General features: G+C 35.4%; 1 protein-coding gene across 3 annotated transcripts in view; it reads right to left on the bottom strand.

Moving 5' to 3' along the window:
• Positions 1-5135: 5135 nt before the first annotated feature.
• ELF1 (E74 like ETS transcription factor 1) overlaps positions 5136-24681 on the bottom strand; it is a 126455-nt gene continuing 106909 nt past the window's right edge. For all 3 annotated transcript variants that reach the window (XM_054586396.1, XM_054586398.1, XM_054586397.1), the window contains exons 6-9: positions 17810-17893; positions 16895-17087; positions 15081-15530; positions 5136-5884 (exon numbers count right to left, since the gene is read on the bottom strand). In XM_054586396.1, coding sequence (XP_054442371.1) covers positions 5281-5884; positions 15081-15530; positions 16895-17087; positions 17810-17893 — 1331 coding nt within the window. In that variant the 3' untranslated portion in view covers positions 5136-5280. The remainder of the gene's footprint in view (positions 5885-15080; positions 15531-16894; positions 17088-17809; positions 17894-24681) is intronic.

The following is a 24681-nucleotide window of genomic DNA, read 5'->3' as shown; positions in this document are numbered from 1 at the left end:
GTGGTTTCAAGGGGGCACAGGGAAACCTTTAGGGTAAGATTCACCAAACATGGGGAAGTTCACTGCTTGATTATCATGATGAGTTCATGAGTTTATACCCTTTAAATACGTACAGTTTATAATATATCAATTACAGCTCTATAAAGACATTTAAAAAACAAGTTCAGAGCTGCATTAAAGAACTGATAATCAGGCCTAGCCAGTTAGCTCAGTTGGTTAGAGCATCGTCCCAATATACTAAGGTTGCAGGTTTTTGATCTCTGGTCAGGGCACATACAAAAATCAACCAATTAATGCTTCTGTAAGTGGAACTAGAAATTGATGTTTCTCTCTCTCTCAAAAAATAAATTTCAAAAAAGAATTGATAACAACATACAGATAGTAGTTAGCAACATAAGAACATAGGCATGAAAACAGAAAAGTATGTTATCTAGTCACATATTTAATAACTATTGAGTATCTACTACCTGTAGACATTATACTTCGGTCTGAGGGTACTAAAATGACTACAATATCTTTTTCTTTATAATCTAGTGTTAGAATGACACATATCAGCAGGCAATTAGTGTTGTATGTGCCCACATAAGAGAAATGAAAGCGTTCCATGATAGCAGTGGCAAGGTTTTAAGGGCTCAGAGAAAGCTCTCAGAGGAAATAATGTATTATCTGAGGCCTGAAGAACAGGTAGCCAAATAGAATGAGATAAACTGTGCCAAGCAGAGCAACAGCAAACTCAGAAGTCTGGAAAGGAGAAGAAATACAAAGAGTTGGGAAGAAGTCTGGAAAGGAGAAGAAATACAAAGAGTTGGGAAGCCTTAGGACTCTTTGCATAAGCTGCTTCAAACCCTCTATCTAATTCAGTATTCTAATTTTGTGTTTTTCCTAAAATAAGTCCCCCTTACCCACCCAACCACCAAATTGTATAAATTAGGCCCCACAGAAATCTGGATTTCCCTTTACAAAGGAGATTGGTCATTAGCACAGAACCTAAACCCCCTTCTATGTTTGGGGGACTTCCTTACATCTTAGCTCCCATTGTGGCAACTTCCTATATAGAAGCTGAAATGCCAAACTAGTTGAGAAGCTGAATTTGTCTTCTCAACTTTCCTTGGAGTTAAAGGCCTGGACATTTGATTTAGGCTCTGCCAATCACATAAATTAGTAGCTAGTTGACACAAGGCATACAAAAAGAACCTTGGTTAATACTCTCTAGGTGAAGTACCATTTGTATCAAAATAAAATTTCTCTAATAGTAGAGACAGTGGTACAAAATTCAGTGTTTAATGCTTGGCAACAGTGGCTACAATTTCCTCACCTGACCAGTTGTGCAGTGTAGTTTTGCAATTTGTTCCTAGCTATGTGACTTAAGATTAACCTTGATTCTCTATACCTTTTTGTCTATTCTGTGAGCTGCACAATATTCTAATAAAACCTTTTATGCTTAAAACCAGAATCTATCACTGTTGCTAGTGACCAAGAACCCAAACTGACAATTTGGTATTTGGAAGTGGAATACTACAAAATAGACCCGAGTATGTATAACAAGCCAGATGGAAGAGGCAGAATGGAAAGCACTAAGGACACAGTGCTGGGAAAGTGGGGACCCTAAGTCAGGGCATCAAATTTACACCATCAAGAAGTGTATTCTAGCCCTGGTTGGTGTGGCTCAGTTGGTTGGAGTGTCATCTCATAACCAAAGCGTTGCAAGTTCCATTCCCATTCAGGGCACATACCCATGCTGCGAGTTCAATCCCTAGTCAGGGCATGTACGAGAAGGCAACCAACTGAATGGTCTCTCACCAGTGCTCACACTAGATGTGGCTGTGGAGGACAAGAAGGAGGGGGACACAGCTTATTTCATAAAGAGGGCCGCACATCACCTTGATGAGCCTTGTGAAACTGGGTCAAGCAACTGAATACTTGGCTAACCTCCCTTTGGGAAGAATGTGTTTCCTGTAGTTATGAACATTTTTGAAAGTGTATGTGTAAGAAGAAACATGTATGCGTGATAGTGGTAGTAGCGGGCTGCATCATTCCACCCTTAGTCCTTGCTATGCTATGGGGACCCAGTTTTGTTTGGCTATCCATCTTCCCAACACGACTAAGTCTGTAATCCTGCTTCTCTGGCCAGTAATTGGCTTAAGTGGTATATGACCAATCTAGTCAATAAGCTGTGAAGAAATGACTGCTCAGGGTGTTCTGGGAAAGGCTGTTCTTACTGATAAATGGAAACATATAAGGAACTATAGCAGTTATCTCGCAACCATGGCAAGAGTCATCCTGGCAACTTAAGCAAAATCCTGAGGATGGTAAAGCAGAAAAATGGAAGAAATCTTGTTGCTTAGTATTGCCACTGAGCTCCTGAATTAACCAACCTGGAAAATTCCTAATTTCAGATTTCTTGTTTTGTTCTACTTAATTATTTTGAATTGGGTTTTATTTCTTGCAATTTAAAGAATCCTAATCCTGACAGTGTGATTTGCCGAGTAAATTTTAAAGATAAGACTGGCAGGATTAAGAAGAGGTGACACTGTGCAGGACCTTGACTCGGAGGACAGTAAGGTACTGCCCTCGTATTCGAGGACAGTAAGGAACCATTGAAGGGCTTGACATAATTAAACTGGTACTGCTGTTGTGTTGAGAACAGACTGGAGGCGGACAAAGTGAAGCAAAGAGAATGAGAAGAACAGTGACCATAGGTAAAACCTGAGGGTGATCCAACTTTTGTAAAAGTTCCTGGAGAAACTCAAAAGGAACGTTGAGAAGTTACTATAAAGGCAGGAGAAAGACATGAAGTAGTTGGGCTCTAAAGTGAAGGTAATAGAGAGTTTAAAGGAAGAGTGAGTTATAAAAGGTTATCAAATGCTGGAGAGGTCAAGGAAGAGAAGAATGGAAATCTGGGCATATGGGAATTGATTACTATTTAGTGACTTTTGCAACAGTAGAGGGCAAATGCAATACTAAATAGGATTAAAGAATGAACAGAAAGTAAGAAAAGCAGTAGGTTCATAGGTTAAGGATAGTGATAGTAATATCACAGGTGTGTCTCCTTAACAAATACACGTTGAAATAATGATTTGATGTACAAAGGCCAAGTACTCGTGAGAGCTATGCTCCTGTTCAGTTGGTCAGTATGATGAGATTATCTTAGGGGATACATGGCTAGAGAGAGTTCTGGGGGAGGAGAAAACTGTAGAGGAGAAAACATGCAAATTTATTTAATATTAGTTTTATGTGACATGGAAGCCTTTGAAGGAAGGAAATGAAGATCCAAAGAAATGGTTAAGCATGAGTGTTTTTATGCTACGTTTGATGAAGAGTAGAAAGTTGTTGAAAAAACAATAGAACAAAAGGGCATGAGTAAAGGGCAGTGAACTGGGGAAACTCAGCAAAGCCTGTTCATTCAGATCCTCCTCAGTATCTCTCCATCTATAGAGGTAAGAATGCTCCTTTAAAAACTATATTTTGGAAAAATATTAACTGACATGAGAAAATGAATAAGTGAAAGTAACTTCTGGATATAGGGGTACAGGATTGAGATTTTAATTTTCTTATATTTTTTGCTTCTCTTATTCTATTCCATTCTGCTAACCAATTAACTGATATAATTTCTAATTAGAAAACTTGTTTTTAAAATTATGTTTAATATTATCACTGGGAACATTTTTATTGTTATCTAATTTTTAGAGCATTGTAATCCATTGTGTGAAACTGCCATTTGGCATGGCTGAAAGGAAAAATGAGAGGATGACATTATGCAATTCTGACTAATGGAGTTTGTTATATAAACATTCACTAACACTGTAAATACTAGCAACATTTTCTGTATACTTGTTCTTATGAAACATTTGCTTGAAAACACAAACATTGAGAATTTTTACATGATTTATTTAATAATAAACCAATTTAAGGTACAAAAATGTTTAGAGGATTCCAAAATTTAAATTTTTGTTTAAATACAAATTCACTCTGTAATATGAAAACATATAACATTATACCTCTAAACAAAATGATTTTTTCATCTACAAAAATTTCTTTCTTATACTAGAAAATTTGCAGAAAACAATTTTTTTGTGAAATTAAATGTACATTATTTACAGTTGAAAAAGCAATCTAAAACTTATTTCAGAAACTTGGATATATATGTATATTATCTTTGTATGCAATCTCCCCCACTCCCAATTTAAAAAAAAGATCCAAAATATAAAGCAATTACGCTTTTATAGCAACTGACTACTCAAACAGTAGCCCAGGGCTTGGTTGCTTTCTGGGCCTTTAAGAAAGAATCTTGACTCTTTCAGAACAGCAGTTTATCATTTAGCACTCAGCAATGTAAGTTTACTAATGGACCACTGTGCACAACGGCCTAAAGAGTTAATGAACAAAGTATTTAGGAAGAATTCAGTTTTATAGCAATCTTACAAATAATAGAAGAATAAATTTTGTATGGCCACTTATTTTTTTGCAATGTTTTAGCTATACTTACATTAGGAAATAGGCTGATAATGTTTTAATTGATATAATTTTAAAATATAAGAGTTGGAATCATGAAATTTAGAACTAGAAAGAAAATTTAAGATCATCTAGTCTAATCCAAATTCATTCCTTCCTTTCATGAGAGAACTGAAGCCAAAAAGAACGAGTGGCTTGCCCAAGGTTACAAAACTAGTTAGTAGGAGAGCCACTCTTAGGTTGACGTTTTTACACTATCCTGCTTCTGAAACAGGTTCAGCCATACCATGGGAATATTGCAATTTTTAATGTTATATTTTACATATTCATAGTTCAATATACAGTGCAACCAACTAAAAGTCAATCTAGTGAAACCATAATTTTAATAAAGCATAAAATAGGTGACTTGCGTTTGAAAGAGTCATGACTTAACTTACACAAGTGGAATGAAAATAGTTCCTATGTAAATTTCCTGTTATCTTCTATGTAAGTACTGTATTTACAAAAGAATAAGAAAAGGTAATACAATGTAAAATTTAAAAAGAACTTTAAAAATGCTTATGATATAGCACAACTGAAAAAAAATCTCAAAAGAATGTCTTCATAGTACAAAACGCCTATTGCTTCACAACTGAATTCTGAAACATTTGGCGAACCAAGAAAAACACTTTGGTTTTCCTCCCTCATCTAACAAAGTCAAAATTAACTCTATTATTTTTAACAACTACAAAATTAGTAACATCTTTAGAAATTGTCTTAGAATCAGATAGTTTGCATTCAATTAGAAATGTTCAATTAAAAAAAGCCATAATTCTTTTGGTATTTTAATTAAAAAGAGTTGGGTTCCAGCAGTTCATTTTGTTTTATAGCTACCTGAGAGGCAAATCCACTAGAATTGGAAACCACCATCACGTAAGGCTGTGGCTGTTGTTCAGTCTTCTCAGTGTCTTCTTTCAAATTATCTTCAACCTCCTTTTTCTCTACTTCCTGTGTGAGAGTTTTTGTTTCTTGAGCTTTGATAACTGAAGTAATTACAGTGCCAGGTGGGTGGGCAACCAGTTGTGAACTGCGAGGAGAAAAGGTCACCACAGGCGTAGTAGCACTGAAGGATGAAGATGAAGCCACACTGACAGTTCCATTGCAAACAGATGGAACATTGCTAGTGAGAACCTGCTGTACATGAGCAGGGCTCAAGACAATTGAAGGAGGAGAGCCTGGCTTCTGAGACTGTAACATGACATTTTCTTTCAGTACTGTCATGGGCTGTGATGATGGAATGGCTTGTAAAATAAACTTCTGAGACCCAGCACCTGACGATGGATCTGTGCTGGCTATAACTGTTGTGATTGGCACTGTCTGGAGTGTTACTGTGTGCAAATGCTGGTTCCCAGGAGATACAACCACTGGAACTTGGGCTGGAGCCTGTATAGTCCTATTGAGATCAGGAAATAAAAGTGAGAAAATTAACACAGTCCACATCACTTAAAACTTCAATATTGACAAGTCATTTTGACAAAATATTTCAAATGCCATAGCATTGAACCCATATTTTTAACACAACAGAACAAACATCATGCCGGGCTCCATAGTAAACATTGTACATACAGAAATGTCCAACACAAAATTTTCAGGCCATTAACTATGATAGTAACCGGATAAAAATGTATTACATTAACACAAATGGGGAAGCAATTTTGTTGGGGAAGGAGGAAGATATCAAAATGTTTAGCAAGGAAGTTATGTATGAGCTGCTTGAAAGAAAATTAGGAATTTTAAAAGAAATGTAGTGAATCACTCTCATTACCGTATTTTTCTATATATAATGCTCACTCTTGTGCCTAAATTTTTGAAGGAAAAATAAGGATACGCATTATACGTGGATAGTACTAATTTGTTACTGGTATATAAAATTTTTTGTACCGTGTATCTGTTCTTCTGTTTTGTAATTATTTGTTACATGCAATTTCTTATACAATAATATGTTCAAAAATATGGGCTAAAATTCCTTTATAATACAAAAAACAAGTATCTAAATATAAATTAATAAAAAATTGAATTAAAAAATTAAAATGAAAGACTTTTTTCTCCCTGAAAGTCTGGGTCAAAAACATGGGTGCATATTATACATGGCAAAATATGGCATTTTAATATTTGAGGGATGATGACATCAACATACTCATCCACAATTATCAAACTTCATATGATGAGAATTGTTATCAACCTGTTTATTTATACAGAAAGAGGGAAAATGTTTGATTAACTAAAATAAAAAATACCTTGGCCCTAAATTCATGTGACAGAATTATCAAAGAATTTTAACAGTTCAGTTTCTATCATGTTACATAACACAAGCCATGAATGTAATTACCTTGTGAGGTTCTTCAGGCTGGCAGAGAAAAATAAAGACGAGCTTTGGTAAATTGGGGTGTGTTTTAGCAGTTTTCTCAGCTCAATAGTTGTCAAAAAGTTTAATCAATAGCTACAATTTAATACAAAATCTTTTAACATAAAATCCATTTTATATAAGGTTGTTAATTCCACTTATTGAATAATGAGGTGCATAAATGATAGAATTAATCAAATTTTAAAAGTTTGCAGCTGTGAAATTTGTATTTACAGCCACTGTTAATAAAAAAACAAATGTAGTTTAAAAAACTCAGCCTGTGGATCTCAATTGTGCTTCCTCTGAATTTTATAAAACTATTTTACAAAAGATAAGTTATTGCTACTTCAAATTGTTAACAGCTAGATTGGTCCCCATAAACCAAATGTTAACTATTGCCAGATTACTACAAGGTAAATTTTAGTGAATTCCAGTTATGTGGCCTGTCACATATGTAAGAAATGAAACTGTGCAGGAGAAAACAAATGTCCTACGTAGAAAGATGAAAAAAAGACTGAATGTAACTCAGAATTTCAAAGGAAGTGGAAAGATACAGGGTGACTTAGAGCCCACCCATTCATGCAAAATACTGATTCCCAAGTTCAGATTTCCACCAAAGTCACCATTGTCAGGATCAGTCTACAGCAGAATATTAGCAGCTCTTATGAAGGACAGCTTTAGAAGAGACTGTAAGTTAGGAAGGAAGAAATAATAGGTGGGAGGGTGTGGCTAAGAATAAAGGCTGGATGTACTAGTATTATTGTGCGGGCAAGAATGAAATGGAAGGATAAAGAATAACTTTGGGAGCTAGAGAACTTTTTGAAGATACACTGTGCCTCCCTTTCCCCCTGCCCACCTGGATCAGCATTATCTTCTGTGGAATCTGAGCCTGGGTATGGTACCTGCAGCTACAGCTATATACCATTTTTTAAATAAAAAAGATCCAAGGGCTTCCCAAGCCAAGAGTTCATGTACATGTACATACAGATAAAATAGTATTTGGCATGCAGTAAGCATACAGATTGCATCTATAAATATTTACAGCCTTACAGCTCTGTAGCCTTGTAGCTCTCATCCCCATTTTACATGTGGAAAACAATGCACAAAGTTGACGAGTTTGCATAAGGTGACCAGTGAGATAAAAGGCCATCCAACTGTAGAGCCTATGTGCTTAACCATTACAACACACTGTCATTTCCTAAGTTTTCAAATAATTTCAGCTAAAGATGAATATTTATATCTTTAAACTGTAGACACTTACAAATCTTTAATACACCTCTCTTCTGTTCCTCTTTCCTTCTCTTATTTGTGGCACAAGCAATAAACTGCTTGGAAGTTTTCCTCATTGCTAATCAGAGCTAACACTAGACTTTGTTCAAATTAGAAAAAATGTCCCTTTATTGAAATACCTGATTGTGATCTCCCAGGAAATATATATACTTATGTGCAATGTAAATATACTGGTTTATTTAGACAAATTCTAAAACAATTTTCATTAATAAAAAAATTCAAAGATTAAAGAATAAAATATTATGTAGCCTTTTCCCAACCACAGGAATTTTTAATATTTTTCTTAGTTAATAATTAAGCTTTCAGTTGCATCTGGTGAAATTATACTACATAAAAAAGGTTATGTTACGAGCAAAGGACCTGAACAGGCACTTCTCCAAGGAGGACATAAACAGGGCCCAGAGGCATATGAAAGGATGCTCAGCATCACTAGCCATCAGAGAAATGCAAATTAAAACCACCATGAGATACCACTTCACATCAGTCAGAGTGGCCATCATAAACAAATCAATGAACAAGTGCTGGCGAGGTTGTAAAGAAAAGAGAACCCTAGTGCACTGTTGGTGGGAACGCCGACTAGTGCAGCCACTGTGGAAAACAGTTTGGAATTTCCTCAGAAAGCTAAAAATGGAACTGCCTTTTGACCCAGCAATTCCACTGCTGGGATTATGCCCTAAGAATCCCAAAACACCAATTCAAAAGAACCTATGCATCCCAGTGTTCATAGCAGCACAATTTATAATAGCCAAGTGCTGAAAGCAATGTAAGTGCCCATCAATAAATTAGTGGATCAAAAACTATGGTACATTTACACAATGGAATGCTACCCAGCAGAATGAAAGAAAGAGCTACTACCCTTCCCAACAGCATGGATGGAACTGGAGAGTATCATGCTAAGTGAAATAAGCCAGGGGGTGAAAGACAAATACAATATGATCTCACCTATAAGTGGAACCTAACCAACAATACAGACAAGCAAGGAAAAATATAACTAGCAACATTGAAAGAAAAAAGAAACCCACAGTAACGAGAGGGAAGGAGGGAGGGGGGTAATGGGGAAATAAAAGGGAAGAGTCAATACAAGGATCATGTATAAAGGACCCATGGACAAAGCCAAAGTGGGGAAGAATTGAGGGTGGGAGGTGGGGGTAGGTGGGGCAGGGGAAAATGGTGGTGGGAAAATGGAGACAAATGTATTTGAACAATAAAAAAAAATTTTAAAAAAGTTATGTTATGATTAACTCTTTTTTAAAAATCTCCTAAGCTTCTTGTAAGCAGCTGGTAAAATACTGGTAATTTAAAATTCTTCAAACTTTCTGAAGCTAAGAAAGATATACAATACAGTCATGCATTGTGTGATGACAGGGATACATTCTGAGAAATGCATCATTATTCAGTGTAGTTGTGCAAACATCATAGAGTGCATTTACATTAATCAGCCATTTACAACTGGTGTGCCACAAGAATTTTTAAAACATGCAATATCTGACTATTTAGTCAGGGGCACCGACCTCTTTCCCTTTAGATTATCAAATTAAAAAATGACAACAACCAACACAACAATAGCTGATCAGTGTGAATGCCCTGTATTGAATCATAAATATATAAGTAATAAAGTTGCACTGTATTGGTCACATGGCATAATAAGGCTGTATTTAATTGGGTAATTGTTACTATCAGAAATCCTTCATCCAAGTATAGGCACCTGATATTTTCAAAAGTCACTTTGGAGCAAAAGGGCTATGTAATTACTTATTTTATTTTTTGTAAGTCAATCAAAATTATACCTATTTTTGGTCAGATCAGCAAAACATATACTTTTTGGTATGTCACAGAATTTTAGTAATTAGTTTATGTGTGTTATGAGATATAAAAGGTTGAAAATTGCTGACATAAATCTAGGTATGGCCTACCATATACCTAGAGTATATGGTATAGCTTATTCTTCCTTGGCTACAAACTTCTACAGCATATTACTGTACTGAATACTGTAGGCAACTGAACACAATGGTATTTGTGTATCTAAACACAGAAAGGTATAGTAAAAATATGGTATAAAAGATAAAATGGTACACCAGTATAGGGCACATACCATGACGGGAACTAACAGGACTGAAAGTTCCTCTGGGTGAGTCAGTAAGTGGTGAGACAATGTGAAGGCCTAGGACATTACTACACACTAGATTACTGAACACTACTGTAGGCTTTATAAACACTGTCCCACAAACCCTTCCCCTATTTCTTTCCAAAAGGTTCAGAAATAGAACACTGAAGATGTCAATGTTGCTCCATGAACAGAGATGTAGGCTGAACTGATTGGAAATAATGAGGAGAAACTGGCTGGGTAATGCACAGATCACTAGAATAGTGACTGACAGGAGGGAGTAAACTGTGGCCTGAGGATTAGTAGGAATAAGAAATCAAGATTGAGAGATAAAGGAACATAGGGGATTGTCATGCCAATGTGGCTTTTTTGGCTATTAAACGTTGGAGCAGTGGTCAGATTAAAAAATTCTGTGGTATTCATTAAAAAAAAAAAAAAAAAAAAGAGGTTGGCCCTGGCAGGTGTGGTGCAGTTGGTTGGAGCATCTTCCTGTAAACCGAAAGGTTGCGGGCTTGATTCCTGGTCAGGACCCAAGCCTGGGCTGCAGGTTGGTCCCTAGTAGAGGTGTGTACAAAAGGTAACTGATTGATGTTTCTCTCTCATATCAGTATTTCTCTCCCTTGGATGAGGATAAAAAAAAAATTGTTTAACATGGAAAGGATGTAGAACTGAGGACTCAGTATTTTGACTTTGAAAATTTGTTTTTGGTTCCATGACCCTATCTGGCACAAAGGGCTCTCTCTGTCATTGAATCAGGAAGAAATAAAACCTATCTATACTTTTCATCATTACAACCTTAAAACATTTCCAAAGCAGACAGGTTCCACACTACCACAGAAAGCTTTTTCTAAAGTGGCAGTGATACTTAATACTTGTTAAGGTAGCTCCTGTGGACCTGTGTCCTTATACAGGATCTTAGGTCCTTAACAAAGAATTTACAGCAATGTATTCTGAAGATGATCAAGCTAGATTTGAGAGGGTTGTAGCACCTTCTGAATAAGCAACAACTTGGGGGACAGGTTCCTCTGTGCTGAAAAAGGTCAGTGTCTGCGTAGGATGTAATCTGTAGGCTCAAAACTGAGGTACTCTGAGCAAGTGTGAATGTATTGCCAAGCTCCACAAATACTGTTCCCTTCAAGGAAAAAAAAAATTCCTCCTGAAGCACATATCCTTCCATTTTTTACAGGAAATTCAGCTCCACACCACCATATACACATCCATTATGTGGTGCAGGACTGTTTAACAGTTAGCTTTACTGAGTATCTATACTCAGATGTCAGGAAGTGTCTTTTAACTGTTATAACTTTCTGTAAGGTTATTATCATCTTTATTTGTAGATGAGAAAACAGACTCAGAATAGTTAGTTAATAGAATTCCATGTTAAATTTAATAATTCACAAGGCAGGAGGGCTCCATTACACTGCTTTTAAAGTAATTTATACATTATACATTTTTAGAGGCTAATCTTAGTGCTTGAATAAATATTAAAGAAATAGAAGTTATGCTAGGTAGGTATATGAACTTCCAAGTTTATCAAGAGACAATTTTAGGAATATATTTTGCCAGGGGTTTATTTTTGTTATTTCTTTGAATAACATGAAGCCAGAGTCAAAATTAAAATTGTAAAACCAGATCACATATACCATAAATCAATTAAGAAAAGCTTAATCGATTTCAACATAAATACATGCAATTATGTGAGATAAAAATAAGTGAGCAAAGGATTTGAGAAAATAAAAAACATATCCCTATTTCATTGTAAATAACTGATAATTCATGTGATTTATGTTCATCAACAAGCAGAATGGGAAATCATTAAGCCACTGCTTTGAACTAAACTTCTTGCATTAAAACACTGTCTCCACCACTTACTAGAGGTGACCAGGCTCCTTGGCCTCTCCTTGCCTCAGTTTCCTCACCTGTAAAAAAGGAATAATATTACCTACACCTCACAGAGCATGAGAATTTTATATGTTAATATATGTAAAATGTACAAAATACAGTGTTTTTTAACATCAGCTCTTGTTGTACATTAAGTCATGTGTATTCTTCCTTCTTTCAACTACAGAAAAAAATCTTTAAAAGGTCTTTGATTTTATTTTAAGTAGTCATAAAATAAAAAAAAAACCAGCCAAATTATTTTTTAATTTTCTTCCAAGTGATAATATAGTTATTTAGGATAATGTCTCTATTTATTCTTTTAAGGAAAAGTTGAAGGCTGAAATCTTTAGGGGTGAAATGCCATAATGATGTCAACTTACTTGACAAATTGCCAACCATAAAAAAATAGAGAGAAAACAAGTAAGGCAAAGAGCTATCCATTAAAATCTAGGTGGGTGGTAAATAGGTATTCATTATACTATTTCAATTTTTTATTATACTGAAAATTTTTTCACAATAAAAAGGGTAATTAAAAATGCAAATTAAAAAGAAATCACTAAACAAGAGATTAATCTAATGAAAAACTAGTCTAATAATATGTTAAAATTTCAGAGTTATGAACAATGTGCTTGAAACTTACTTAACACTTTTACTTTCCTTCCACATAAAAGAAAGAAACAACATAATAGCAAAACCTGAATAATTATATTCAGCAGCTGTCAGTGTTCAAAGAGTGTTGCTATTCATTAACTTCTGCTTTGCATTAGTGTTGCTAATAATTTTAGGGAATAAAATGCATTCAATTAAAGCTGTGACTACTTTAAAATTTGATTTTGGGGTGGGAAATAAAATATATAACCAGATAATAGAATGTTTTTTTTTTTAAAGAAAAGGAATGATTAAGAATGTATTTGAATACATACATATATACATGCAAACACATATGGAATAAAACATACCTCCTTAATGTAGAAATTAAAGTATAAAAAATTAAATTTTGTATTAATTCATTCTATAAGTAGTCCACTTAGAGAACTCATTGCTCTTTGAGGAGATTAAAGAATGAATATATTCACTGCTTCAAAATAAACTGTGTAAGTATGGAATGTTATATGCCAGATATCATGTTAGGTGCTAGGAAAAGGACAATAAATAATATCTGGTTCCTACAGATTTAAATATATAGGAGACAGGCATTAAAGTAAAATGAAACACCTGGTCTATGTACTAGACTGAAGTAAAGGCAAGCAGACAGCTTCAGCAGAGGAACAAGGAAAGAATTATGTGCAGAGAGTGAGAGCTGGCAGCTAAGGCCACAGAAATTGTACTGCACTCTGTGTGCAACATAGATCCAACAAAAACTGGAAGAAGGTAACATAACAGAGCTATGAGTAGTACTAATATATAGGTTGGACTAAAGAGACAAATTATTAAAGGCAAGGAGCAGTCAGAGTCCACAGAACTATCAAGGACCTTGAAGTGAAAATTCTGAAAGGTACATCAAAGATAATTAACAATATTTTCATATCTGGTACAGAGTCTTATTGAGAAACTGACATTCAGAGTAATAAAGTACTCAATATAATATCACAATTTAATATATTTCAGAAATAGGCAGGTGCGGATTGGTTTTTTGTTTTTTTGTTTGGAAGGGGTTATTCTCAAGGTCTGTGAAGGAAACTTTGATTACAGATGCTAAAAAAACACTAAATGACTCCAAAAAGGGGGTTCCAGTGATTAGCTGTGGCCATTGCATGTTTCTTCTCAATACAAATACATACAATAAGACAACAAAGAGCCTAGAAACCAGTGGAATGAATCACATTCTTCCAATTACATCATCAGTCATCACATGTAACCATCTGAAGATAAATAAAACATTAAAAGGAAATACAGAGCTAAATAAGTACTTCTTTAATGTCAGCTAAAGATGTATAATTCCTGTCCATTAAAATGAAAAACAAAAGTGATCGTTATATTCCTTGCAAGTCCATTAAAGATTCTAAAAGAATTTGTATTTTCCAATGTCAAAGGTTTAAATGGACCATACAAGAAAGACTGAACCAAGTCTATCTTAATTCTAGGTAATGTTTGCTTATTTCAAGGTAGACTCAAGAAAAATCCAGCATTCATGTTCTGTAATATACAAATATAATACTGATGCTGATTAATGAAAGTAATCAAAGAATCATTTTTATTAGATTTGAAAGGGTTCCTATATTTATTATAATTCATGTTCTGAAAATTCTTGACAGAAGAAACAGAGAAATTGAATGTTGCAAACATGTATCTAATTTTCTCCCTCTCTCCCTTTTCCCCATTCTAAATCAGCCAAAACCAGTCCCATTATTTCTGCAAAACACCACGCTAAAGCAGACAGCATTTCTAGTCAATCTGTTGTTTCCTACCTCTCCTGAGGTTATGAAGCAAATTTGATTTGATTAAGCCAACTTCTGCCCTCGAAAGCCTGACAAAGAGGACCTTAGATTCTTGGCCTCCATACCTGTTTGAACTTTGAAGCTAATTGTTCCATAAAAGATTTTCCAAAGGAATAATGTTTATTTCTTCAAACTTAATATATTCCAAAAGGTCATGATATGTCCATTATTGTTGAATTTTTACAGATTCTGACTTTGAAAAAAATCTAAAACCACTCTTTGGTTTTCTTTTATGTGGATCCCTTATTGTATGGATCAATCCAATTACAATAGGGTATAATGGATTAGACTTAAACTGATAGAATAACATCAAGTAATGTCAAAGTATAAAAATAAAGGAAACATTGATACAGTCAGAGGTCTGATATAATGGATAATATACTGCTGCTGAAATGATCTGTTGAATAAAAGTTCTAGCTTGAAATCTTTATCATGTTTATTTTCACTCTGAATCTTGACCCACTTAACAAAAAATGGCTCTGGTCAGGTATGTCACATAAGAATACACATCAGTAAACTTTAGTTTTCTCACCTAATACTCTGAACGGAAGAATTTAACGTTTCATCCTGCACACAGCTGATGAGGGCTGCTTCTCCTTCTTGGACAGTGTGTACTGGCTGCACTACATGCACAGTCCGGAGGAGCTGGGTGGGATACGGAGACTGTGCGGGATGCACTGTCCTCAGAACTTCTGACGGCTGCGTGACTTCCACAGGATCTTTGCTTTTTGTAGCTTTACAATGCCCTGATTTTAGAACTGTAGTGGCTCCTCCTTTTATCCCTGGACTTGACGATACTCTTGATCGGCCTGCTTGGTTCCTGCTTGAAGTGGTTGTTGAAGACAGTGATGGATCTGAAGACTCTATGCTGGAACTTGGATCCTCATCATCTATATAAATAAGATCCTTTGGCATTTCCTTAAACTGATACACCAAGCGCTGACCTTCTACTTTTGCCAGAATACCCCTTTGGTAATAGTACCTATTCAAAACAGACAATTTCACCAATATTTTATTTAATTGAACAAATTAAAATAATATTCACCAAAATAAAAATTTCCTAATCATAAACTAAAATTTAAAGTTGGAAAAAAACAAGTGAGAAAAGACATTTTAAATGAAGGGAAGTTATGCCCTGGCTGGTGTGGCTCAGTGGATTGAGCACCAGCCTGTGAACCAAGAGGTTGCTGGTTTGATTCCCAGTCACGGCACATGCCTGGGTGCAGGCCAGGTCCCCCTTAGGGGGTGTGTAAGAGGCAACCACACATTGATGTTTCTCTTCCTCTTTTTCTCTCTCCTGTCCCCTCTGTCTAAAGATAAATAAAATCTTTAAAAAAATAAAAAATAAATCAAGGGAAGTTATTTTATATAAGACAGTGCAATGAGAACATTATTTTTTAAATATATGTAAAACACATTTACTCATAGAGCCAAGTCCTTATTACCGACTAAATCTAAAACCAATTCTTATTAAGGGATTGTTGATAAAGTACATGGATTATTCTAGCCTTCATTTTTATTTCTTCCCCTACCCTCCTGCTAATTTGTTGGAATAATAAAATCTAGTACCAACCTCAAGAAACTATTTCTCTTCCATAGTTTCCTATAATGTCCCTACCAGTTTAAATTTGATTCCGTAAACTTAATTCAGTTTTCTATATAAAATTTAATAATGTACAAATAGAAAGAATTAAAATTTTGTCAGTAATTTTAATTAAATTAGTAACCAAAAAGTGTAAGTTAAAAAAATAAACTAAATAGTTATAGTTTAAGAAGGTTATCAAGTTACTGTATTATTGCTATTTCTAATAAATCTTTCTCAAATACATGCATATCTTCACATGATTACAGAAAAGCTAAAAGTGAGTTGAAAAATAAAATGATACCCTAGTTGAAAATGTCTAACATTATCCTCAAAGCAATAATTTATTCCACCATAAAACATTATATATCACACCTGAGATATATTTTTAAAAATGCACCCCTTGTTAAGTACCTCCATCACCCCTATTTGTACTTTGTGTTAAATTTAAGCTTCATGGCTCAAGACATACGAGGCCTGTGGTCAATTTACAACACCTGATGACACCTTAACATGTTTATGATCCCTTTATAAATAAAATATCTATTGTTCGCATCAAAATCTTTTTTGGAAGGCAAACAGTTTCAAGATTGAAGTAAGATTTCAATTTAAATGCACACTGATTTCTATAAGTAGTATGGTTTTAGCACTTCAACAAATAAAATCCACCATTTTTTAAATTCTTAACTTTTTAGAAATTAACTATCTTTTAGAGTTTAGGAAATTATATTCTTAACACAATGAACTACAAAAATTTCACATACCTGAGAGCTCTTCCCATGGTCTCATAATTCATATCAGGTTTGTTTTTGTGCTTCCCCCACAACCTGGATACTGCTTTAGAATCTACCAATTTAAAAATGCCTTTTTCTCGCTGTGTCCATTTGATATATTTAGGACAAGTAGCTTTGTCCTGGAGGAGTGCCAGTAAAAATTCCCAAAGATAAATTGTGTTTCCTGAAACAGAAGCAATTTCTTTTAAACTGACCAAAATTTCATTTGAAAGAGCACAATAAAACACAACTAAAAATCTTGTAAGTTCCATCAATAGCTATACCAAAATATCACACAATTCAGTTAGTATTGATAATATAATAGTTATAATTTTTAGGGCCTAATATAGACTTTTTATTAGTCTCACATAAGATATTGCAACAGAGCAATCTTGCTAATTAGATTTGAGATGACTTAGGGAGAAAGCACTCTGAGAAGATTTCCCCCCCCACTTCTTTAAGAACCATTACATAAAAAAACAGTGAAAAACACTTGGACAAAACCTTTCAATAGTTATTCTCTTTATATTAGAGCCAGTGGATTAGCCATAACAATTTTCTTCAAATTTGGGCAGCAGTTACTAAAATACTAGAACTCTAACACAATGTAATAAAATGTCTTACACTGAAAACCTAATCTAGCTCTTCAAAGAGACTCATTATTAAATGGATGGATTATTTTAACAGGTGAATAAAAATCTTTTAAATGAATTTCTTGGGCTACATTATTACCATGCTCTTTACAGAAAATGGCAACTGTATCTTATTAGTGTGTGGCAGCAATAAGATCCACTTTAAATATGTCAAGAAAGCTGGTGGTCTCTGCTTACAATATAAAGACATTTTAAAGAAATCTGAATGTTATTTGACTTGTCAGTATTATAGGGAAATTACAGTAGCACTTACCCTTCCCATCTTTGTTTTTCTTCTTCACAGATATGTTTGGTGTAGTGGCTGGGGAATCTGGTCGTGGTGGTTTAGTTTTTCTCCCTGAAAGCAAAACAGCTTTTCATAAATATTCACCCTCAAAAGTGTGAAAGAGTGCACAATTTAGGTATTTATAATTTCTATTTTTTCCTTTATCCTAAATTTCAAGTGTCAAACACTTTACACTAAGATCATATATATTGGTCTCCATATATGCTATTTACCAAAAGGAAATCTTCCTTTCAGTAAAAATTTAACATTGATGTAGGTTAAATCACACACAGTCTGAAAATGGTATTTTGTATGATTTGTAAACATGAGGTTAAGTTTAAAACATTGCATCTTGCCTTTGAGTTGACAATACTGACAGTGCTTTCTTAAAATTCAGGGGAATGTTCTGATAAAACTTGAGCTAAAAAAATATACCATAAAGGTTTGTCTGCTGTTGGTTTACATAAGCTTTTTAAGGTAGGAAAAGTGAATTTTTATCTTTATTCTCTTCTAAATACATCTCTGAACAATTCTCAAATACTGAAAACTGCCCCAAATCTACATAAAAAAATGAATGAAGCAAACACTTTGATGAACCACATAGTCAGTTTTTACTTTACTGTGTATTTTAAAACATCTCATTTTTCTTTATTTCATTCTGTTTACAACAAACAAACTTTATGGTTATCCATCATCCAATCTCTAAACAAGTCCATTCCAACAGTGTCAAACTGTATTTTGTGCAGCCTTGATCTGGATCAACTAATTACCCTAAAGCTTTGTTGAAATCTTCTTTTGCCACTTAACCTAGAACCACAATTTGTTGGCATTGCTGCCTGCATGATTTAGGTAGAAACAATCCTGCTGTCCAAACGCACTACCATTTGGTGTATGAGAAACAACAAATACTAAGCATGATTGGGTATTTGAGTTAGTACCTCTTACCCCAACATTCTCAAGGCTGACTCTCTCAATGATGAACAAGAGTCAGAGAGAAGAGGGTCAAAAATGTCACTCTTCAGGTCTCTCTTACGACTACCAAATGTATAAATGTGGAACCTAGTCAGCCAGGTGTCCTGACTTCCATCATTGCAGACATCTGCAGAAAACCCATTCATGAGGCAGTTTCTTCTGGCTGATTGTGTTGATGATAACAAGTGTTAGAAGACAAGAATTCAGTTAGCTCCTGTCTCTCTTAACCACTCATTTTATGCTTTCTATTGATATTTACCTGTTTTTTTTCCTGACAGTTACTATTTTCCTTATTCCATTGTTGTCTTCTGCTAGTTTTAGTCATGGCAGACACTACCACTAGCCTACCCAATATCCATCCTCTCCATCATTTTCCTTACCATTCAGGGTGGCAATATACACAAGCTTTATGTGAATTATATTGTAGCTTAGTTTGGTATAATTTTTTTTTCTTTTATTGATTCTAGAGAGAGGGGAAAGAAGGATGAGAGGGAGAGAAACATCGGTATGAGAGAGAAACCGATCAATTCCCTCTTGCACGTACCCCAAATGGGGACCGAACCTGCAACCCAGGCAATGTGTCTTGACCGGGAATCATCTGGTGACCTTTGGGTCTGCAGGATGATGCTCCAAGCATCTGAGCCACACCAGCTGGGGCATTAAAAATTTTTTTTATCAATTTATACAAATAAATTTATATGATTATAAAGTATACAAGTCTATACCATCTGTATATGGCATCGTGTGCTCATAACCAAAGTTTAGTCTCCTTCCATTACCATTTATTAACCCCCTTTACCCTCTTCAACCTCCACCACCCTCTTCCCCTCTGATAACCATCATACTGTTGTCTATATAAATGATTGTTTGTCTTCTTTGTTCAGTTGCTGCTTTATGTTTTATATCCCACATATTAATGAAATCATATGATTCTTGTCCTTTTCTATTTGACTTATTTCACTTAGCATGACACTCAGTATCCATTGTTACAAATGGCAGTATTTCATCTTTTCTTTTTTTTAGTATTTTAATGATTATGCTATTACAGTTGTACCACTGTTTTCCTCTCCTTTATTCCCCTTTACCCTATATCACCTCATCCCCCAACATTCCCCCACCTTGTACGGGTAGTACATATAAGTTCTTTGGCTTCTCCATTTCCTACACTATTCTTAACCTCCCCCTGCCTATTTTGTACTTACTATTTATGCTGCTTATTCCCTGTACCTTTTCCCCCATTCTTCCTCCTCCCTTCCCCTTTGTTTTACTAGTCATCGTTTTTTATCTTTTTCTTAGATAAGTCCTTTTAACATTTCATATAATAAGGGCTTGGCGATGATGAACTCCTTTAACTTGACCTTATCTGGGAAGCACTTTATTTGCCCTTCCATTCTAAATGAAGCTTTGCTGGATAGAGTAATCTTGGATGTAGGTCCTTGACTTTCATGACTTTGAAAACTTCTTGCCTGCAAGGTTTCTTTGGAGAAATCAGCTGATAGTCTTATGGGAACTCCTTTGTAGAGAACTGTCCCCTTTTCTCTTGCTGCATTTAAGATTCTCTCCTCATCTTTCATCTTGGGTAACATAACTATGATGTGCCTTGGTGTAGGCTTCCTTGGGTCCAACTTCTTTGGGACTCTGTGAGCTTTCTGAACTTCCTGGAAGTCTATTTCCTTCATCAGATTGGGGAAGCTCTCCTTCATCATTTGTTCAAATAAGTTTTCAATTTCTTGCTCTTCCTCTTCTCTTTCTGGCACCTCTATGATTTGGATGGTGGAACATTTAAAGTTGTCCCAGAGGTTCCTAAGCCTCTCCTCATTTTCTTGAATTCTTGTTTCTTCATTCTGTCCTGGTTGAATGTTTATCTCTTCATTCTGCTCCCAATCGTTGATGTGAGTCCCAGTTTCCTTTCTTTACTGTTGGTTCCCTGTATATTTTTATTTCACTTTGCATAGCCTTCACTTTTTCCTCCATTTTGCAACCATACTCAACCAATTCAGTGACCATCCTGACTACCAGTGTTTTGAACTGTGCATCTGAACTAAATTGGCTATCTCTTCATTGCTTAGCTCTATTTTTTGGAGCTTTGATCTGTTCTTTCAATGGGCCATATTTCTCTGTCTCAGCATGCCTGCTACGTTGGAAGGGGCAAAGTCTTAGGTATTCGCCAGGTCACTGTGTTGTGATGTTGTGTGTGGGGGAGAGGGTCTGAGAGGAAACAATGCCAATTGCTTGGCTCTCTGCCAGTTCAGTCACTTCCCTCGCTACCCATGAGCTATCGGGCCCTTCTGGTGCTAATACCCAGGTGGGTGGGTTTTTGTACGTTCTAGGACCCTGTAGGTCTCTCCAATGGACTCTCTCCTGTGAGGCTGGGAGTTTCTTCTGCCGCCACAACTCCCAGAGGTTTTTACCTCCAGAAGTTTTGAGGCTTTATTTTCCCACATTGGAACCCTAGATTGTGTGGTGCGTCTTGCTCCCCAGCTATTCCTCTGGTTTATCTGCATGTAATGTAGGACTGCTGGGTTCTCCAGCCACCGTCTTGCTAAGCATCTCTCCATGCCGGCTGCCCATCTCCACCCCTCCTGCCCATCTGGATGAATGTTTCAACTCCTTGGTTGTCAGACTTCCATATAGTTGGATTTTCCAGCCGTTCTGATAATTTTTTGTTTTTAAATTTGTTGTTGTCCTTCTTTTGGTTGTTCAAGGAGGCAAAATGTGAGGCACCTATGTCTCCATCTTGGCCAGAAGTCTAAAACTTTTAATTGACAATTATTTCTTGTCCATATACTTCAAAGGTATCAGTTTCTACTGGGAGATTCTAAGCTGCCAATTTAATAAGCAATTCTCTTTAAGTAACATAGTTTCTCCCTGGTTTGTTCTTTTTTGGGGGCAGAGGCTGTCTTTGGTGTTTTGCATTTTTACTATAGGGAATTTAGGTATGCATTTATTTTAGTTACACTACTCAGGATTCACTGTGCTAGAACTAACAGCATTCTGGAATAGTCTGTCATTACCTTTGAATATTGCCTCTTCCTTATTCTATATAGTCTCTCTTCCTGGAGCTTTGAGTAAATAGAGACCTCTTCTTTTTTTAAATTATTTTTTTAGTTTACTGATTTTAGAGAGAGGAAAGGGAAAAGGGAAGGAAGGAGGAGAAGGTAGGAAGGAGGACAGAGACACACAGATAGAGAGTTATCAATTTCTTGTTCCACTTATTTATGCATTCACTGGATTGATTCTTGTATGCATCCTGACCAGGGATCAAACCCACAACTTTGGCATAACAGGACAATGATCTAGCCAACTAAACCACTCAACCAGGGCTAAATAGAGACCTTTTCATTCAATCCTCAAATTTTTAACTCTTTTGTGTTTTTTTTAGTCTTTATCAATCTATATTGGAGCTCAATGATTCTTTCTTAAGCAGAGACTACTCTTCTATTTAACCAATATATTATGCATTCTGTTTGGTTCCTTATCATATCAGTCTTTCACCATTAAGTAGGATGTTAATCTATTTTTTAAAAACAGCTTTATTGAGTTATAGCTGCTATACAATAAACTGCACATACACATGTTTAAAGTTGATAATTTGTTAAGTTCTGACATACATACATCTGTGAAACCATCGTGCATTTGAGATAATTAACATATTCTTTAGCTCCAAGAGTACATTGTGCCCTTTTGTATTATTTACCTCTTACCCTTCCCCACCCTACCAATTCACATGTAACCAACCATTCATATATATATATATACACATACATTTTATTTTAATTTTTTAAAATTAAATTTGGGGTAACACTGGTTAATAATATTAAATAAGTTTCAGGTGTACAATTCTATAACACATCTTCTGCATATTGCATTGTGTGCTCATCACCCAAAGTCTAGTTTCTTTCTGCCACCATGTTTGACATCCTTTGTCCTCTTCATCCTTTCACCACCCCGCTCCCCGTCTAGTAACCACCATAGTGTTGCCTGTGTCTATGAGTTTGTTTGCTTGTTTGGCTTGGTTCATTTGTTGCTCTCTATTTTATATCCTACATATGAGTCAAGTCATACAGTTCTTGTCCTTTTCCATCTGACATTTCATTCAGGATGATACTCTCAAGATTCATGTTGTCACAAATGGCCATATTTCATTACTTTTAAATGGCTAAGTAGTATTCCATTGTATCTATGTACCACTTCTTTATCCAATTATCCATCAAAGAACACTTAGGTTGTTTCCATGTCTTGGCTATTGTGAATAATGTTGCAGTGAACACGTGGGTACATATATTTTTATGAATAAATGCTTTCACATTTTTGAGTAGATATGCAAAACAGGAATTGCTGGGTCATATGGTAGCTCTATTTTTAACTTTTGAGGAATCTTCTTACTGTTTTTCATAGTGGCTGTACCAATTTACACTTCTACCAGCAGTGCACAAGGGTTCCTTTTTCTCCACATCATCTAACACTTGTTATGTCTTGCCATTCTGACAACAGCCATTCTAACAGGTGACAGGTGGTATTGCACTGTGGTTTTGATTTATTTTCCTGATGATTAGTGATGTTGAGCATCTTTTCATGTACCTGTTGGTCATTTGTATGTCTTCTTTAGAAAATTGTCTACTCAGGTCCTCTGCCCATTTTTTAATCAGATTTTTGTGTGTGTGGGGGGGGGCTGTTGAATTGTATGAGTTTCTTACACAGTTTGGCTATTAATTCCTTTTTAAATATACGGATTTTCTAATATTTTCTACCATTCCATAGGTTGCCCTTTCATTTTGTTGATTGTTTCTTTTGATGTGCAGAATATTTTTAGTTTAATGTAATCTCGCATATTTATTTTTGCTTCTGTTGCTTGTGCTTTTTTGTGTCATATCCCAAAAATTGTTGCCTAGTCAGGTTCTATTATTCTGTCTTAACTAGAAAAAGAAGTTCTACCTGGTATTTTTAATAGTCTTATTCTTTGACAATTTTTAAAAATTCTTCTGCTTTAATGACTGCAAACACACTCACTGAACATATCTATTTGATAATTCTGTTACCTGAAGTTTTAGAGATTTATCCCTAGGGTTTTCTATGTCTGCTGCTTCTCATTCAAGAATTGTTTTCCTCACATGTTCTGTGACACTGATATGTGAGTTCACCTTCAACAGTGTTTTATTTGAGGAAATCCGATGAAGCCTGGTTTAAATACATGATTTGCCAGAACAATTTTACAAGAACTTCTGCCTGGTGTCCCAGTGTTATTTCTAGCCTAGGCTTTCCTTTATGTAAATTACTTGGTTGGGAATTCCTAAAGACAGTGATGGTTTAAAATCTAGTTGTAAACCTAGGTTAAGGCTGGTACAGGATTATGAACTTTAAAAGGAAGAATTTTTCCAATCAGAGCTGCAACTAAGAAATATAATCTTCCTGACATCTGTTTGTGCCAGTGGGCAATTGTTTTTCTCCTGAGGACCCCAGTTATATGCTGAGGTCTCTGTCCAATACCCCATATTGTACTGGACCAAGTCTTAGGCATCACCTCTACAAGAGCAATAAAATCCAAGCTGCCTGGATAGCAAGATAGACACATCCTTACAGCCCTTCAGAACTGCTACAGTTTCAGCTCATTTGTACCATTTTCATTTTCCTCTTCATTTTTGGCTCTTGGAATTTCTCCCACTTTACATGAAGTTAGGTTACTCGGTGGCTGGTAGTGATGCCATTAACCAAGATATTAAACTCAAAATATTAAACAAGCTAGAGTAGAATCATAATGCAGTAAAATGGAAAGAGTGTTAGACTTTAAAATGTAAGAATGGTCCTAATTTGTGAAAAGTTAAAAATCCCCTTTAACACATTCTAACATTTCCCTCTTCAACTACTTACTTGCTGATGTCTAATTCATA

Source organism: Pteronotus mesoamericanus, unplaced genomic scaffold, assembly GCF_021234165.1.
Source record: "Pteronotus mesoamericanus isolate MK-2021 breed Mesoamerican mustached bat unplaced genomic scaffold, CSHL_Meso_final contig_94, whole genome shotgun sequence".
Classification (NCBI taxonomy): domain Eukaryota; kingdom Metazoa; phylum Chordata; class Mammalia; order Chiroptera; family Mormoopidae; genus Pteronotus; species Pteronotus mesoamericanus.
The sequence above is the reverse complement of the archived record's forward strand: the minus strand, read 5'-3'. Positions and strand labels throughout refer to the sequence as shown.